The sequence below is a fragment of the Dendropsophus ebraccatus genome, chromosome 7 (genome assembly GCF_027789765.1).
Source record: "Dendropsophus ebraccatus isolate aDenEbr1 chromosome 7, aDenEbr1.pat, whole genome shotgun sequence".
Classification (NCBI taxonomy): domain Eukaryota; kingdom Metazoa; phylum Chordata; class Amphibia; order Anura; family Hylidae; genus Dendropsophus; species Dendropsophus ebraccatus.
Genome location: NC_091460.1, coordinates 148987755 through 149005971, shown reverse-complemented (window position 1 = coordinate 149005971; position 18217 = coordinate 148987755). Strand labels below are relative to the sequence as shown.

Here is an 18217-nt window from a genome sequence, read left to right as displayed (position 1 = left end):
GGGGTAATCTCTGCATAGCTGTAACCCCTCTCTCCCCGGACACAGAGCGCTGCTATACTTTGCTCACATCTGCCCCGCTCATTCCTTCCTGCTCCCTGCAGTCTCTGTCCGCCCTTGTGTTTCCCATCCTCTCTATTCCTGCTATAATGTGCCTGCACTCACACTCAGCTATACACACTGCTACTATTATCTGCCTGCACTCTCACTCAGCTATACACACTGCTGTTATAATGTGCCTGCACTCTCACTCAGCTATACACACTGCTGTTATAATCTGCCTGCACTCACACTCAGCTATACACACTGCTGTTATAATCTGCCTGCACTCACACTCAGCTATACACACTGCTGTTATAATCTGCCTGCACTCACACTCAGCTATACACACTGCTGTTATAATCTGCCTGCACTCACACTGTGGACACTGATGTTGTTTCTTGAAGTTTATCCACATACTTTACATTATACATATAGGCTGATTGCTATATTGTACTGTACAGTGTTTCTGAATGTTTGTTTCATCTGTTTTACATGTTATTCAGAATAAATAATCATTATATTTGGGGGTGTGGAACCAATTGTCTGCAGATCAGTGATTTCTTATGGGAAAATGTTCTTTGGTATAAGAGTGGATTTGAATTACAAGCGCCGTCCTAGAACGGATTGAGCTCGTAATCTAAGGCACCAGTGTACTCTCAATTTTAGACACATTTAAGCCACTGATAGCCCTTTAATATGTTTTTAAAATATTTAGGAGTGGTGATTTTAACACATTTACTGAAAAGAAAAAGGTTTTTTTTACATTTATATCTTAGATGTTTATTATACCTGAAAATTGTTCCTGTTAAGGCGATACAAATCCCATTTACTGGGCCAGAAGGATAAAATATGTGTCACCTTAGGACACACCGCCTACCTCGCATATTCTTTGTCTTGTACGAGAGCCACAACTTCAATTAGTCAACTGGATAATAAGGCAAAGCAAGGACGGCAGCCCCCCCCCCCCCCCCCCAGCGTTAAAGAGCCTATTACACAAAACCACTATCAGTCACATTCGGCCAATACATTTGGTGTAATAGAAGGCAACGATCAGCCGACATGAACGAACGACTAATATAGCAGCGATATGCGGCTGTCACTCCGCGGAATAGGAGGCAGCAGGCCGCTGCTATATGCTATGGGCTGCCCGGACAAGTGGGCGAGTGGGAACGAGGAGCAAACAAGCGCTGACAGTGCTCATCTGCTTCTCTAAGTCGCTCCGTGTTATAGGGGATTTAGGGTGGGAAGTAACAGCAGGGAGTTTTTCTATTTTATCCAGCAGGTTAGAACTTATATCTAAAAAATCATAAATTGTACAATAGGCCGATTATTGCCAACATCAGACTCTTACGGAGAACCATACACTTCACTAAAAAATTTTATCATAAATCTTTTTATTAGAACAAAAAGTATTAAATAAGCAATGAATTGCAACTGTATGGACCACAAAGGGTGTCGCAGATGATGTAAAACCTAACCGGGTCGGAAAGGCTCCATAATATATCAGACAGCATCCGAAGCCGGCTGCTATGACAAACACTTTTTTCTCCTCTGTGCATACAATTGTCCTTGTCACTGAATATTTAGCGGTTTTTGTCACGTTCATTATATGGCTGAAAGTGATGACACATCTGAAATTGGGAGATATTTCCATCTTTCGTCCAGGAATGAGATATTGTTGCCCGCAGTGGCCTTGTCAACCCAAAGAGTTGTTAATTTAAAAAAGTTGCTTTTGAAGTAGTGATGAAATCCTTTGGCACAAGTTCTAACTTTCCTTGCTATCCCTGCTGTCCACGTGCTTCTCTTCACTGCACCCCCAATGCCGTCCATCGCTCCTCTGCCATGTGAACTAGCAAAAAAATCCCATTCAGCTTTCAAGCCAAAGTTGTAGTGAAAGAAACCCAGATTTGGTCAGGTATAGCTACTTTTAAATTGTCTGTAAATATAAAACACTCTGGAGCTCCGAATGAGTTGTTTTCTGTTACAATAGCTCAAAGTAATGTGCAGACTTCCTGCTATGTGATCCCTCATCGCGAATGACAACAGAGGACTTATAAACAAGTAAAGATTGTGACCCACGAGTGTGACCAATGGGCAGCTTGTATTTTATCTTGAGACACAAGCGCACAATTCTCTGCCATTTGAATGACTTCTTTCCCAACTACATTTTCTTTTCTATCCTGAAAAAAAAAAACACTCTGCTGTTTCTTCACAAAAACGGTGTTATTGGCAGCAATTCAGCAAGATACTTGGACACAAGCCAAGCATGCCGTGTTCGTTTGGTGGATGAAGCTTAGTTGATTTATTCATTCTTGGTGATTTTCAGGAATAGATGTAGTGAATAAAAGATGGATGTTCCGTCTCTTATCTCCGGAGGGCAGTGACACGTGGTAAGCTTCTCCCACTCATGTATCTGAACTTCTTTCCCTCCACTTTCTTTCCTTGCTGTGACTTCTTTCCCGCCACTTTCTTTCCTTGCTGTGACTTCTTTCCCTCCACTTTCTTTCCTTGCTGTGACTTCTTTCCCTCCACTTTCTTTCCTTGCTGTGACTTCTTTCCCTCCACTTTCTTTCCTTGCTGTGACTTCTTTCCCGCCACTTTCTTTCCTTGCTGTGACTTCTTTCCCTCCACTTTCTTTCCTTGCTGTGACTTCTTTCCCGCCACTTTCTTTCCTTGCTGTGACTTCTTTCCCGCCACTTTCTTTCCTTGCTGGGACTTCTTTCCCTCCACTTTCTTTCCTTGCTGTGACTTCTTTCCCTCCACTTTCTTTCCTTGCTGTGACTTCTTTCCCGCCACTTTCTTTCCTTGCTGTGACTTCTTTCCCGCCACTTTCTTTCCTTGCTGTGACTTCTTTCCCGCCACTTTCTTTCCTTGCTGTGACTTCTTTCCCGCCACTTTCTTTCCTTGCTGTGACTTCTTTCCCGCCACTTTCTTTCCTTGCTGTGACTTCTTTCCCTCCACTTTCTTTCCTTGCTGTGACTTCTTTCCCGCCAGGTGCTCGGCAACCAATGTCGTCCCACAGGAAAATTCTTGAACTTTGTCTTTTATTTCTTCAGCTGATGACAGGCCCCCAGGTGACTTCTTGTGTAAATTGAAGACCTCAGAGACTGCAAGCATACCAATTGCTTCTAGTTTTTTCCTTTCTCTATAAGCCTTAAATCAGTCTCTTATTTTCTTTTTATTTTCATGTTTCAATTTTTTGTCTTTATCATCAAGTATTTCTTTGAGCTGTCGTCTTAATTTGTCTCTCTCTCTCTCTCTCTCTCTCTTCCTTCTTCAGATAGACTTCTCTCTCTTTTCTCTGTGCTTCTTAACACAATCTTTTACTGGGGTAATTATCCTATAAGTTAGTGGAAATTGCCTCACAGTAATGTGCAGGCATCAATGGGTCCTACCCGGTGTCGCCAGGGCACATGACAGCTACAAGTCCCCACAAGTGAAACCTGCAGCTTTGCGACATTTATGGCTTAGATGGCGCAGTGGGTATTGACACATCTAGATGGGAATATCCCTCCTGTGAGCAGGGCTGTAGTAATGTGGGAGTGGTGCTGAGGGGAACAGCAGTAAGGGGGGGCGGCGGAGATGGGGGGCGGTGGTGAGGCGATCAGCAGTAGTGGGGGGGCGCTGGTGAGGGGGCAGTGGTGAGGCGAGGAGCAGCAGCAGCAGCAGTGGGGGGGCGGTGAGACGAGCAGCAGCAGTGGGGAGGGCGGTGAGGCGAGCAGCAGCAGTGGGGGGGCGGTGAGGCGAGCAGCAGCAGTGGGGAGGGCGGTGAGGCGAGCAGCAGCAGTGGGGGGGGGGGGCGGTGAGGCGAGCAGCAGCAGTGGGGGGGCGGTGAGGCGAGCAGCAGCAGGAGTGGGGGGCAGGGGGCGAGCAGCAGCAGTGAGGGGGGGCGGCAGTGAGGTGAGCAGCAGCAGCAGTGGGGGGCAGGGGGCGAGCAGCAGCAGTGGGGGGTGGTGAGGCGAGCAGCAGCAGCAGTGGGGGGCAGGGGGCGAGCAGCAGCAGTTTGGGGGGGGGCGGTGGTGAGGCGAGCAGCAGCAGTGGGGGGGCGGTGAGGCAAGCAGCAGCAGTGGGGGGCAGGGGGCGAGCAGCAGCAGTGAGGGGGGTAGGAGGGGAGGCGAGCAGCAGCAGTGAGGGGGGACGGCAGTGAGGTGAGCAGCAGCAGCAGTGGGGGGCAGGGGGCGAGCAGCAGCAGTGGGGGGGGGCGGTGAGGCGAGGAGCAGCAGTGGGGGGGGGGGGGCGGCGAGGCGAGCAGCAGCAGTGGGGGGGGCGGTGAGGCGAGCAGCAGCAGTGGGGGGTGGTAAGGCGAGCAGCAGCAGCAGTGGGGGGCAGGGGGCGAGCAGCAGCAGTGAGGGGGGAGGGGGGAGGCGAGCAGCAGCAGTGGGGGGCGGTGGTGAGGCGAGCAGCAGCAGTGGGGGGGGCGGTGAGGCAAGCAGCAGCAGTGGGGGGGGGGGCGGTGAGGCAAGCAGCAGCAGTGTGGGGGGGGGCAGTGAGGCGAGCAGCAGCAGTGGGGGGGGGGGCGGTGGTGAGGCGAGCAGCAGCAGTGGGGGGGGGCGGTGAAGTGAGCAGCAGCAGTGGGGGGGGCGGTGGTGAGGCGAGCAGCAGCAGTGGGGGGGGGGTGGTGAGACGAGCAGCAGCAGCAGTGGGGGGAGGGCAGTGAGGCGAGCAGCAGCAGTGTGAGGGGGGGGTGTGAGGCGAGCAGCAGCAGTGGAGGGGGGCGGTGAGGCGAGCAGCAGCAGCAGTGGGGGGGCGGCGGTGAGGCAAGCAGCAGCAGTGAGGGGGGGCGGTGAGGCGAGCAGCAGCAGCAGCAGCAGTGGGGGGGGCGGCGGTGAGGCGAGCAGCAGCAGCAGTGGGGGGGGGGGCGGTGAGGCAAACAGCAGCAGTGAGGGGGGGCGGTGAGGCGAGCAGCAGCAGTGGGGGGAGGGGCGGCGGTGAGGCGAGCAGCAGCAGTGGGGGGGGGGGGGCGGTGAGGCAAGCAGCAGCAGTAGTGTGGGGGGGGCAGTGAGGCGAGCAGCAGCAGTGGGGGGGGGGCGGTGGCGAGGCGAGCAGCAGCAGTGGGGGGGGGCGGTGAGGTGAGTAGCAGCAGTAAGGGGGGGGCGGTGAGGCGAGCAGCAGCAGTGGGGGGCGGCGGTGAGGCGAGCAGCAGCAGCAGCAGTGGGGGGGCGGCGGTGAGGCAAACAGCAGCAGTGAGGGGGGGGCAGTGAGGCGAGCAGCAGTGGGGGGGGGGGGTGAGGCGAGCAGCAGTGGGGGGGGCGGTGGTGAGGGCGAGCAGCAGTGGGGGGGCGGTGGTGAGGCGACCAGCAGTGGGGGGGGGCGGCTGTGAGGCGAGCAGCAGTGGGGGGGGGCGGTGGTGAGGCGAGCAGCAGTGGGGGGGGGGCGGTGGTGAGGCGAGTAGCAGTGGGGGGGGGGGGGGGGGGGGGGTGAGCCGAGCAGCAGTGGGGGGGGGGGGGCGGTGGTGAGGCGAGCAGCAGCAGCAGCAGTGGGGGGGGGGGGGTGAGGCGAGCAGCAGTGGGGGGGGCGGTGGTGAGGCGAGCAGCAGTGGGGGGGGGGGGCGGTGAGGCGAGCAGCAGTGGGGGGGGGGGCGGTGGTGAGGCGACCAGCAGTGGGGGGGGCGGTGGTGAGACGAGCAGCAGTAGCAGTGGGGGGGGGGGGGGGGGGGCTGTGGTGAGGCGAGCAGCAGCAGCAGCAGTGGGGGGGGGGGCGGTGGGTGAGGCGAGCAGCATTGGGTGGGGGCGGTGGTGAGGCGAGCAGCAGTGGGGGGGGGGGGCGGTGGTGAGGCTAGCAGCAGTGGGGGGGGGGGCGGTGAGGCGACCAGCAGTGGGGGGGGCGGTGGTGAGGCGAGCAGCAGTGGGGGGGGGGGGCGGTGGTGAGGCGAGCAGCAGTGGGGGGGCGGTGGTGAGGCGAGCAGCAGTGGGGGGGGGGGGTGGTGAGGCGAGGAGCAGTGGGGGGGGCGGTGGTGAGGCGAGCAGCAGTGGGGGGGGGGGGGGCGGTGAGGCGAGCAGCAGTGGGGGGGGGCGGTGGTGAGGCGAGCAGCAGTGGGGGGGGCGGTGGTGAGGCGAGGAGCAGTGGGGGGGCGGTGGTGAGGCGAGCAGCAGTGGGGGGGGCGGTGGTGAGGCGAGGAGCAGTGGGGGGGGCGGTGGTGAGGCGAGCAGCAGTGGGGGGGGCGGGGGTGAGGCGAGCAGCAGTGGGGGGGCGGTGGTGAGGCGAGCAGCAGTGGGGGGGCGGTGGTGAGGCGAGGAGCAGTGGGGGGGGCGGTGGTGAGGTGAGCAGCAGTGGGGGGGGCGGTGGTGAGGCGAGGAGCAGTGGGGGGGGGGCGGTGAGGCGAGCAGCAGTGGGGGGGGCGGTGTGGAGGCGAACAGCAGTGGGGGGGGCGGTGGTGAGGCGAGCAGCAGTGGGGGGGCGGTGGTGAGGCCAGCAGCAGTGGGGGCGGGCGGGGCGGTGGTGAGGCCAGCAGCAGTGGGGGCGGGCGGGGCGGTGGTGAGGCGAGCAGCAGTGAGGGGGGCGGTGAGGCGAGCAGCAGTGGGGGGGGGGGCGGTGAGGCGAGCAGCAGTGGGGGGGGGGGCGGGGCGGTGGTGAGGCCAGCAGCAGTGGGGGGGGCGGTGAGGCGAGCAGCAGTGGGGGGGGGCGGGGCGGTGGTGAGGCCAGCAGCAGTGGGGGGGGGGGGCGGTGAGGCAAGCAGCAGTGGGGGGGGGGGGGCGGGGCGGTGGTGAGGCCAGCAGCAGTGGGGGCGGGCGGTGGTGAGGCGAGCAGCAGTAAGGGGGGCGGTGAGGCGAGCAGCAGTGGGGGGGGGGGGCGGTGAGGCGAGCAGCAGTGGGGGGGCGGTGGTGAGGCCAGCAGCAGTGGGGGCGGGCGGGGCGGTGGTGAGGCCAGCAGCAGTGGGGGCGGGCGGGGCGGTGGTGAGGCGAGCAGCAGTGAGGGGGGCGGTGAGGCGAGCAGCAGTGGGGGGGGGGCGGTGAGGCGAGCAGCAGTGGGGGGGGGGCGGGGCGGTGGTGAGGCCAGCAGCAGTGGGGGGGGGCGGTGAGGCGAGCAGCAGTGGGGGGGGGGCGGGGCGGGTGGTGAGGCCAGCAGCAGTGGGGGGGGGGGCGGTGAGGCAAGCAGCAGTGGGGGGGGGGGGCGGGGCGGTGGTGAGGCCAGCAGCAGTGGGGGGGGGGCGGTGGTGAGGCGAGCAGCAGTAAGGGGGGCGGTGAGGCGAGCAGCAGTGGGGGGGGGGGCGGTGAGGCGAGCAGCAGTGGGGGGGGGGCGGTGAGGCGAGCAGCAGTGGGGGCGGGCGGTGGTGAGGCGAGCAGCAGTGAGGGGGGCGGTGAGGCGAGCAGCAGTGGGGGGGGGGCGGTGAGGCGAGCAGCAGTGGGGGGGGGGGGCGGTGAGGCGAGCAGCAGTGGGGGGGGCGGTGAGGCGAGCAGCAGTGGGGGGGGGGGCGGTGAGGCGAGCAGCAGTGGGTGGGGGGGGGGGGCGGGGCGGTGGTGAGGCCAGCAGCAGTGGGGGGGGGCGGTGAGGCGAGCAGCAGTGGGGGGGGGGCGGTGAGGCGAGCAGCAGTGGGGGGGGGCGGTGAGGCGAGCAGCAGTGGGGGGGGCGGTGAGGCGAGCAGCAGTGGGGGGGGGGCGGGGCGGGGCGGTGGTGAGGCCAGCAGCAGTGGTGGGGGGGGTGAGGCGAGCAGCAGGGGGGGGGGGGGGGGGGGGCGGGGGGGGGGCGGGGCGGTGGTGAGGCGAGCAGCAGTGGGGGGGGGGGTGAGGCGAGCAGCAGTGGGGGGGCGGTGGTGAGGCGAGCAGCAGTGGGGGGGGGGTGAGGCGAGCAGCAGTGGGGGGGGCGGTGGTGAGGCGAGCAGCAGTGGGGGGGGGGTGAGGCGAGCAGCAGTGGGGGGGGCGGTGGTGAGGCGAGCAGCAGTGGGGGGGGGTGAGGCGAGCAGCAGTGGGGGGGGGCGGTGGTGAGGCCAGCAGCAGTGGGGGGGGGGGGTGAGGCGAGCAGCAGTGGGGGGGGGGGGTGAGGCGAGCAGCAGTGGGGGGGGGGTGAGGCGAGCAGCAGTGGGGGGGGCGGTGGTGAGGCCAGCAGCAGTGGGGGGGGGGTGAGGCGAGCAGCAGTGTGGGGGGGGGGTGAGGCGAGCAGCAGTGGGGGGGGCGGCGCTGTTGATAATTTAAGATTAGAGACGCTGAATCCTTACCCGCCTGTACACAGTCCTCCCAGCCGCCTGGTGTCGCTCTAGAGATGCGCGCGAAGCCTCCCACTCTATGGTCTTTCTCTTACTCTATGGTTCTCATCGCTTTCCGGATTTGTGACGTCACGTCCGGTCCGGTTTGTGTCGCTGGAGCGGAGCTTTTGTCTATCCGGTTGTTAGTGGCTGTCAGGCGGGATGTCTCAGCGGGAGTGGGGTGTGGTGGCGGTAAGGCTCCGGGATGGGGGGGGGTGAGACCTGTATACAGCAGATGTGGCGGGTGTGAGACCTGTATACAGCAGATGTGGCGGTTGAGGTGGTCACGTGCCCCTGCAGCTGTCCCAGCAGCCCTGTATGTGCAGGGGGGTATATATATATATATATATATATATATATATATATATATATATATATATATATAGCAGTATATGTGCAGGGGGGGTATATATATAGCAGTGTATGTGCAGGGGGGGTATATATATAGCAGTGTATGTGCAGGGGGGGTATATATATAACAGTGTATGTGCAGGGGGGTGTGTATATATATATATATATATAGATAGCAGTGTATGTGCAGGGGGGGTGTGTATATATATATATATATATCAGTATATGTGCGGGGGGTGTGTATATATATATCTATATATATATCTATCAGTATATGTGCAGGGGGGTGTATATATATATATAGCAGTATATGTGCGGGGGTGTGTGTGTATATATATATATATATATAGCAGTATATGTGCGGGGGGGTGTATATAGCAGCATATGTAGGGATTACTCCGCCTCCGCAGTCTCGGCCATTCACGGACCGTTACATTCTAGTAACTGCCTAATGGTTCTAACTGTTTCCGTAATAGCAGACGTGTGAGAACCTGAGGGGCACGATTGTCTCTTAGGTTGTGTCACCACTATGGAACATGCGGAGGCCGCCTAGCAGACTGTACTGGGAGTTCCCTCTGTCCCATAGACTCAATGATTTTCTGAAGCTCAGAGCGCCTGTCCGGTCCCTGATAGACAGCAACTGGGTGGTTGTACGTTGGTTTTGTATTTACAGCTGTTAATGTAGAGCTTGTCAGAATTGCCCAAACCTGATGTGATGAAGTGGCCGCCCTCCTCCGGGCATCGCACCGGGCCGCCCTCCTCCGGGCATCGCACCGGGCCGCCCTCCTCTGGGCATCGCACCGGGCCGCCCTCCCCATCTGTTTGCCTTTTTTTTTTCTTCTTTGGATTGCGTCTCGGGTTGGTGGTTCCAGTGGTTGGAGCTGTGGGTGTCTGGCCCACCGTTACATTAGATGCCGGCAGTGTCGGCGCGGGGGCTCCGGCCCACCGTTACATTAGATGCCGGCAGTGTCGGCGCGGGGGCTCCGGCCCACCGTTACATTAGATGCCGGCAGTGTCGGCGCGGGGGCTCCGGCCCACCGTTACATTAGATGCCGGCAGTGTCGGCGCGGGGGCTCCGGCCCACCGTTACATTAGATGCCGGCAGTGTCGGCGCGGGGGCTCCGGCCCACCGTTACATTAGATGCCGGCAGTGTCGGCGCGGGGGGCTCCGGCCCACCGTTACATTAGATGCCGGCAGTGTCGGCGCGGGGGCTCCGGCCCACCGTTACATTAGATGCCGGCAGTGTCGGCGCGGGGGCTCCGGCCCCACCGTTACATTAGATGCCGGCAGTGTCGGCGCGGGGGCTCCGGCCCACCGTTACATTAGATGCCGGCAGTGTCGGCGCGGGGGCTCCGGCCCACCGTTACATTAGATGCCGGCAGTGTCGGCGCGGGGGCTCCCGGCCCACCGTTACATTAGATGCCGGCAGTGTCGGCGCGGGGGCTCCGGCCCACCGTTACATTAGATGCCGGCAGTGTCGGCGCGGGGGGCTCCGGCCCACCGTTACATTAGATGCCGGCAGTGTCGGCGCGGGGGCTCCGGCCCACCGTTACATTAGATGCCGGCAGTGTCGGCGCGGGGGCTCCGGCCCACCGTTACATTAGATGCCGGCAGTGTCGGCGCGGGGGCTCCGGCCCACCGTTACATTAGATGCCGGCAGTGTCGGCGCGGGGGCTCCGGCCCACCGTTACATTAGATGCCGGCAGTGTCGGCGCGGGGGCTCCGGCCCACCATTACATTCTGACCTTATTACTTTCTGTTCCCCCCCGCAGGACGTACAGAAGCACTCCGTCCACACTCTGGTGTTTAGATCTTTAAAGAGGACACATGACATGTTTGTGGCTGACAATGCCAAGCCGATCCCGATCGATGACGAGAGGTAAGAGGAAGGTCTTGTGTATGTGGCAGCAGAGCCTGATGGAGCTGCCGGACGGCTGATCCCACCGGGGGGGAGGGTGCAGGACGGCTGATCCCACCGGGGGGGAGGGTGCAGGACGGCTGATCCCACCGGGGGGGAGGGTGCAGGACGGCTGATCCCACCGGGGGGGAGGGTGCAGGACGGCTGATCCCACCGGGGGGGAGGGTGCAGGACGGCTGATCCCACCGGGGGGGGGGGGGGTGCAGGCCGGCGGATCCCACCGGGGGGGGGGAGGGTGCAGGACGGCTGATCCCACCGGGGGGGGGGAGGGTGCAGGACGGCTGATCCCACCGGGGGGGGAGGGTGCAGGACGGCTGATCCCACCGGGGGGGGAGGGTGCAGGACGGCTGATCCCACCGGGGGGGGAGGGTGCCGGACGGCTGATCCCACCGGGGGGGAGGGTGCAGGACGGCTGATCCCACCGGGGGGGAGGGTGCAGGACGGCTGATCCCACCGGGGGGGAGGGTGCAGGACGGCTGATCCCACCGGGGGGGAGGGTGCAGGACGGCTGATCCCACCGGGGGGGAGGGTGCAGGACGGCTGATCCCACCGGGGGGGGAGGAGGCTGTAAAACAGCTGTCTATGAATCATTCTTTACGCTTGTATCTTATAGCCACAAGCTAAAGATGGCCGTGAAGCTGCGCACAGAGTACGGACCCGTCTTACACATGCCGACTATTAAAGAGAACCGTGAAAAAGGACACGGAGGCATGGGGGATCTGTACGAGCATTACCCCAGCATTCAAGGTTTGTAGGAGCCCCTGTGGTGTGTGTGATGGATGGATGTATGTGTGTGTGTGTGTGTGTGGGGTGGGATGTGTGTGTGTGTGGGGGGGGGGGGTATGGGGTATGTGTGTGTGTGTGTAAGCTGTAAGGCCGCGGTCACACTGTTATAGCTGTGCGTACAACCTGTACATTGGCTGGTGTTTTCTGAGGCTTACACTGCTGCTCCCATACTGTAGTGACGTTCCCGGGGTCGGGGTCACACTGCTGCCCCCATACTGTAGTGACGTTCCCGGGGTCGGGGTCACACTGCTGCCCCCATACTGTAGTGTTGTGTCCGAGGTCACACTGCTGCCCCCATACTGTAGTGACGTTCCCGGGGTCACACTGCTGCCCCCATACTGTAGTGACGTTCCCGGGGTCACACTGCTGCCCCCATACTGTAGTGACGTGGTCGGGGTCACACTGCTGCCCCCATACTGTAGTGACGTGGTCGGGGTCACACTGCTGCCCCCATACTGTAGTGACGTGGTCGGGGTCACACTGCTGCCCCCATACTGTAGTGACGTTCCCGGGGTCGGGGTCACACTGCTGCCCCCATACTGTAGTGACGTGGTCGGGGTCACACTGCTGCCCCCATACTGTAGTGACGTTCCCGGGGTCGGGGTCACACTGCTGCCCCCATACTGTAGTGACGTGGTCGGGGTCACACTGCTGCCCCCATACTGTAGTGACGTTCCCGGGGTCGGGGGTCACACTGCTGCCCCCATACTGTAGTGACGTTCCCGGGGTCGGGGGTCACACTGCTGCCCCCATACTGTAGTGTTGTGTCCGAGGTCACACTGCTGCCCCCATACTGTAGTGACGTGTCCGAGGTCACACTGCTGCCCCCATACTGTAGTGACGTTCCCGGGGTCACACTGCTGCCCCCATACTGTAGTGACGTTCCCGGGGTCGGGGTCACACTGCTGCCCCCATACTGTAGTGACGTTCCCGGGGTCACACTGCTGTCCCCATACTGTAGTGACGTGGTCGGGGTCACACTGCTGCCCCCATACTGTAGTGACGTTCCCGGGGTCGGGGTCACACTGCTGCCCCCATACTGTAGTGACGTTCCCGGGGTCGGGGTCACACTGCTGCCCCCATACTGTAGTGACGTTCCCGGGGTCGGGGTCACACTGCTGCCCCCATACTGTAGTGACGTTCCCGGGGTCGGGGTCACACTGCTGCCCCCATACTGTAGTGTTGTGTCCGAGGTCACACTGCTGCCCCCATACTGTAGTGACGTTCCCGGGGTCACACTGCTGCCCCCATACTGTAGTGACGTGTCCGAGGTCACACTGCTGCCCCCATACTGTAGTGACGTGTCCGAGGTCACACTGCTGCCCCCATACTGTAGTGACGTTCCCGGGGTCACACTGCTGCCCCCATACTGTAGTGACGTTCCCGGGGTCACACTGCTGCCCCCATACTGTAGTGACGTGGTCGGGGTCACACTGCTGCCCCCATACTGTAGTGACGTGTCCGAGGTCACACTGCTGCCCCCATACTGTAGTGACGTGGTCGGGGTCACACTGCTGCCCCCATACTGTAGTGACGTGGTCGGGGTCACACTGCTGCCCCCATACTGTAGTGACGTTCCCGGGGTCGGGGTCACACTGCTGCCCCCATACTGTAGTGACGTGGTCGGGGTCACACTGCTGCCCCCATACTGTAGTGACGTTCCCGGGGTCGGGGGTCACACTGCTGCCCCCATACTGTAGTGACGTTCCCGGGGTCGGGGGTCACACTGCTGCCCCCATACTGTAGTGACGTTCCCGGGGTCGGGGTCACACTGCTGCCCCCATACTGTAGTGTTGTGTCCGAGGTCACACTGCTGCCCCCATACTGTAGTGACGTGTCCGAGGTCACACTGCTGCCCCCATACTGTAGTGACGTGTCCGAGGTCACACTGCTGCCCCCATACTGTAGTGACGTGTCCGAGGTCACACTGCTGCCCCCATACTGTAGTGTTGTGTCCGAGGTCACACTGCTGCCCCCATACTGTAGTGACGTTCCCGGGGTCACACTGCTGCCCCCATACTGTAGTGACGTTCCCGGGGTCACACTGCTGCCCCCATACTGTAGTGACGTTCCCGGGGTCGGGGTCACACTGCTGCCCCCATACTGTAGTGACGTTCCCGGGGTCGGGGTCACACTGCTGCCCCATACTGTAGTGACGTTCCCGGGGTCGGGGTCACACTGCTGCCCCCATACTGTAGTGACGTTCCCGGGGTCGGGTCACACTGCTGCCCCCATACTGTAGTGACGTTCCCGGGGTCGGGGTCACACTGCTGCCCCCATACTGTAGTGACGTTCCCGGGGTCGGGGTCACACTGCTGCCCCCATACTGTAGTGACGTTCCCGGGGTCGGGGTCACACTGCTGCCCCCATACTGTAGTGACGTGTCCGAGGTCACACTGCTGCCCCCATACTGTAGTGACGTGGTCGGGGTCACACTGCTGCCCCCATACTGTAGTGACGTTCCCGGGGTCGGGGTCACACTGCTGCCCCCATACTGTAGTGACGTGTCCGAGGTCACACTGCTGCCCCCATACTGTAGTGACGTTCCCGGGGTCGGGGTCACACTGCTGCCCCCATACTGTAGTGACGTGGTCGGGGTCACACTGCTGCCCCCATACTGTAGTGACGTGGTCGGGGTCACACTGCTGCCCCCATACTGTAGTGACGTGTCCGAGGTCACACTGCTGCCCCCATACTGTAGTGACGTGTCCGAGGTCACACTGCTGCCCCCATACTGTAGTGACGTGTCCGAGGTCACACTGCTGCCCCCATACTGTAGTGACGTGGTCGGGGTCACACTGCTGCCCCCATACTGTAGTGACGTGGTCGGGGTCACACTGCTGCCCCCATACTGTAGTGACCTTCCCGGGGTCGGGGTCACACTGTTATAGCTGTGTGTAGATATATATGGGCCTGGTTACCTGGATTGTGCCGACCTCTGATATATGGGCTCTGTGCGATTCTGATAGCTTGTAGAAGCCATAAGTCTTATACCCCTATATCCGTCTTACACCCCCGTGTCCGTCTTACACCCCAATCATGGCTCCAGCTGTGGCAGTAACCATGTTGTCTGTTATTAGGTCCTGAGTCGGAGTACATGATCACCGGGACGCATCCGTATCCGGCCGGACCAGGTAATATACGGGGAAATCACATGGAACTATTTTTTATGTCAGTGTATATATAGTCAGTATAAATAGGTAACAGTATATATATAGTCAGTGTATATAGGTAACAGTATATATATAGTCAGTGTATATAGGTAACAGTATATATATAGTCAGTGTATATAGGTAACAGTATATATATAGTCGGTGTATATATAGGTGTCAGTATATATAGTCAGTGTATATATAGGTTAGGGCTGGGCGGTATACCGCAAATATACCAATACCGTCACTGGCGTCGGTTAACCGACCTCAACTTAGCCAGGACGGTATCTGCGGTAATTTTGTGTTTCCCAGAGAGCTTCTGCACGCAGTCGCGGCCCGGCGTGAGCGCTGCACGTTATGTGCAGGGACGTCGGAATCAGAGCGGGAGGTGGAGGAGCAGCAGGGCCCAGGTGAGAATGCCCGCCCCCGGCACCCGTCCTGTCTGAGCGCCCGCCCTCCGCCTGTCCCATCCGGCGTCCCTGCACACACAGGACATTAACGTGCAGCGCTCGCCGGGAGGGGGAGTTGGGGGACCGGCACCAGTCCTGTCCGAGCGCCCTTCTCCTCCGGCCGGCGAGCGCTGCACGTTAAAGGGGTTGTCCGGCGAAAAAAATTATTCACAGAATAACACACATTACAAAGTTATACAACTTTGTAATGTATGTTATGTCTGTGAATGGCCCCCTTCCCCGTGTCCCACCACCCCCACCCGTGTACCCGGAAGTGTGGTGCGCTATACATTACCTGTCACGTGCCGACCACGGTCTCCGATCCTCAGCAGTGACGTCTTCTTCGGGAGGCCAGCGGATCTTCCCGAGTGCTGGCCGCCCTCTGCAGCGTCATCCGAAGCTCAGCCGCGATTGGCTGAGCATAACTGTGCTCAGCCAATCGCGGCTGAGCAGCTGATGACGTGGCCGCGTCATCAGCCGCTCAGCCGCGATTGGCTGAGCATAACTGTGCTCAGCCAATCGCGGCTGAGCGGCTGATGACGCGGCCACGTCATCAGCTGCTCAGCCGCGATTGGCTGAGCACAGTTATGCTCAGCCAATCGCGGCTGAGCTTCGGATGACGCTGCAGAGGGCGGCCGGCACTCGGGAAGATCCGCCGAACTTACGAAGAAGACGTCACTGCTGACGATCGGAGACCGTGGACGACACGACATGCGGTGAGTATAATGCACCACACTTCCGGGTCTAGCGTGGGTGGGGGGAAACACGGGGAAGGGGGCCATTCACAGACATAACATACATTACAAAGTTGTATAACTTTTTAATGTGTGTTATTCTGTGAATAATTTTTTTCGCCGGACAACCCCTTTAATGTCCTGTGTGTGCAGGGACGCCGGTGTGCGCGCGGGAAGTGGAGGAGCAGCAGGGCCCAGGGGAGAATGTTCCTGAGTGCACAGCCCTTCCCCCGTCCCGCCGATCCTGTCCCGTCCGGCGTCCCTGCACACACAGGACATTAACATGTGCAGCGCTCACCGGCCGGAGGAGAAGGGCGCTCGGACAGGACTGGTGCTGGTCCCCTCCCGGCGAGCGCTGCACATTAATGTCATGTGTGTGCAGGGACGCCGGTCAGATCTCAAGGAGGAGGAGATGTATACCCATCCACCCCTGCCCGCCCCCCTGTGTACCCAGCCACCCCTGCCCGCCCCCCTGTGTACCCAGCCACCCCTGCCCGCCCCCCTGTGTACCCATCCACCCCTGCCCGCCCCCCTGTGTACCCAGCCACCCCTGCCCGCCCCCCTGTGTACCCATCCACCCCTGCCCGCCCCCCTGTGTACCCAGCCACCCCTGCCCGCCCCCCTGTGTACCCATCCACCCCTACCCGCCCACCTGTGTACCCATCCACCCCTGCCCGCTCCCCTGTGTACCCATCCACCCTTGCCGGCCCCCCCGTGTACCCATCCACCCTTGCCGGCCCCCCCCGTGTACCCATCCACCCTTGCCGGCCCCCCCTGTGTACCCATCCACCCTTGCCGGCCCCCCCTGTGTACCCATCCACCCTTGCCGGCCCCCCCTGTGTACCCATCCACCCTTGCCGGCCCCCCCTGTGTACCCATCCACCCTTGCCGGCCCCCCCTGTGTACCCATCCACCCTTGCCGGCCCCCCCTGTGTACCCATCCACCCTTGCCGGCCCCCCCTGTGTACCCATCCACCCTTGCCGGCCCCCCCTGTGTACCCATCCACCCTTGCCGGCCCCCCCTGTGTACCCATCCACCCTTGCCGGCCCCCCCTGTGTACCCATCCACCCTTGCCGGCCCCCCCTGTGTACCCATCCACCCTTGCCGGCCCCCCCTGTGTACCCATCCACCCTTGCCGGCCCCCCCTGTGTACCCATCCACCCTTGCCGGCCCCCCCTGTGTACCCATCCACCCTTGCCGGCCCCCCCTGTGTACCCATCCACCCTTGCCGGCCCCCCCTGTGTACCCATCCACCCTTGCCGGCCCCCCCTGTGTACCCATCCACCCTTGCCGGCCCCCCCTGTGTACCCATCCACCCTTGCCGGCCCCCCCCTGTGTACCCATCCACCCTTGCCGGCCCCCCCGTACACCCCTGCCCACCTCCCCGTAGAGGAGATAGATAGATAGATAGATAGATAGATAGATAGATAGATAGATAGATAGGAGATAGATAGATAGGAGATAGATAGATAGGAGATAGATAGGTAGGAGATAGGTAGGAGATAGGTAGGAGAGGGAATAGAGAGATAGGAGAGAGATAGGAGAGAGATAGGAGAGAGATAGGAGAGGGAATAGAGAGATAGGAGATAGATAGGAGAGATAGATAGGAGAGATAGATAGGAGAGATAGATAGGAGAGATAGATAGGAGAGATAGATAGGAGAGATAGATAGGAGAGATAGATAGGAGAGATAGATAGGAGAGATAGATAGGGAGATAGATAGGAGATAGATAAAGCAGCAAGAGTCCGCAGCACACCAGCATGTAGTGAAGAGTGGTTCATTCCATCAAATAAGGTGCAGGATACGACGTTTCAATTCACTTCAGAATCATTTTCAAGCATGCTTATCTCTTCACTATATGCTGGTGTGCTGCGGACTCTTGCTGCTTTGTATTTTGGGATCCCCTGCCAAAGGCCTTTCTGTGTTCAGCACCCTCTACTTCAGCCTTGGATGTGCGTCTGTCACAAACGATAGATCGATATCTTTACAGCGTGTCAGTGCAGTGCCATCTACAGCCCCCTATAATGTACGTCCCTGTACTGTCACCTGTATATACTATATACCCATCATATATACTCTGGGTACCTATAGTACATAGCTATATACCTGTATATACACGTCCTGTAGTGTGCACATAGCTGTATACCTGTATATACACGTCCTGTAGTGTGCACATAGCTGTATACCTGTATATACACGTCCTGTAGTGTGCACATAGCTGTATACCTGTATATACATGTCCTGTAGTGTGTACCTAGCTTGGGTTGCTGCTCATTGAGTTACTGTACTTTTTTTAACTTTATTGAAACAAACTATCCCCAGTTTGGCACGACCGAGTGGGTGTGGCTTGTAAAAGGGGTGTGGCTTACAAAGGGGCGTGTCATAGTTATCGTCCAATTATCGTTACCGCAGCTACATATGCGATAAACCGCGATATTGATTTAGGCCAATATCGCCCAGCCCTAATATAGGTGTCAGTATATATAGTCAGTATAAATAGGTAACAGTATATATAGTCAGTGTATATAGGTAACAGTATATATATATATAGTCAGTGTATATATAGGTGTCAGTGTATATATATAGTCAGTGTATGTATAGGTGTC

The 18217-nt window shown here is 59.7% G+C and overlaps 2 protein-coding genes across 2 annotated transcripts in view; one reads left to right on the top strand and one right to left on the bottom strand.

The window, feature by feature from the left end:
* Positions 1-2403: 2403 nt before the first annotated feature.
* On the bottom strand, positions 2404-3156 carry LOC138796611 (ribosome-binding protein 1-like). Its single transcript, XM_069976221.1, has one exon. It carries the CDS (start codon positions 3154-3156, stop codon positions 2404-2406), a length of 753 nt encoding a protein of 250 aa, XP_069832322.1.
* A 5124-nt stretch (positions 3157-8280) lies between these two features.
* Positions 8281-18217, top strand: part of PLRG1 (pleiotropic regulator 1) — a 31702-nt gene continuing 21765 nt past the window's right edge. Inside the window, exons 1-4 of the mRNA XM_069976894.1 lie at positions 8281-8410; positions 10343-10449; positions 11102-11235; positions 14355-14408. Of these exons, the coding sequence (XP_069832995.1) occupies positions 8381-8410; positions 10343-10449; positions 11102-11235; positions 14355-14408 (325 nt within the window). The 5' untranslated portion in view covers positions 8281-8380. The remainder of the gene's footprint in view (positions 8411-10342; positions 10450-11101; positions 11236-14354; positions 14409-18217) is intronic.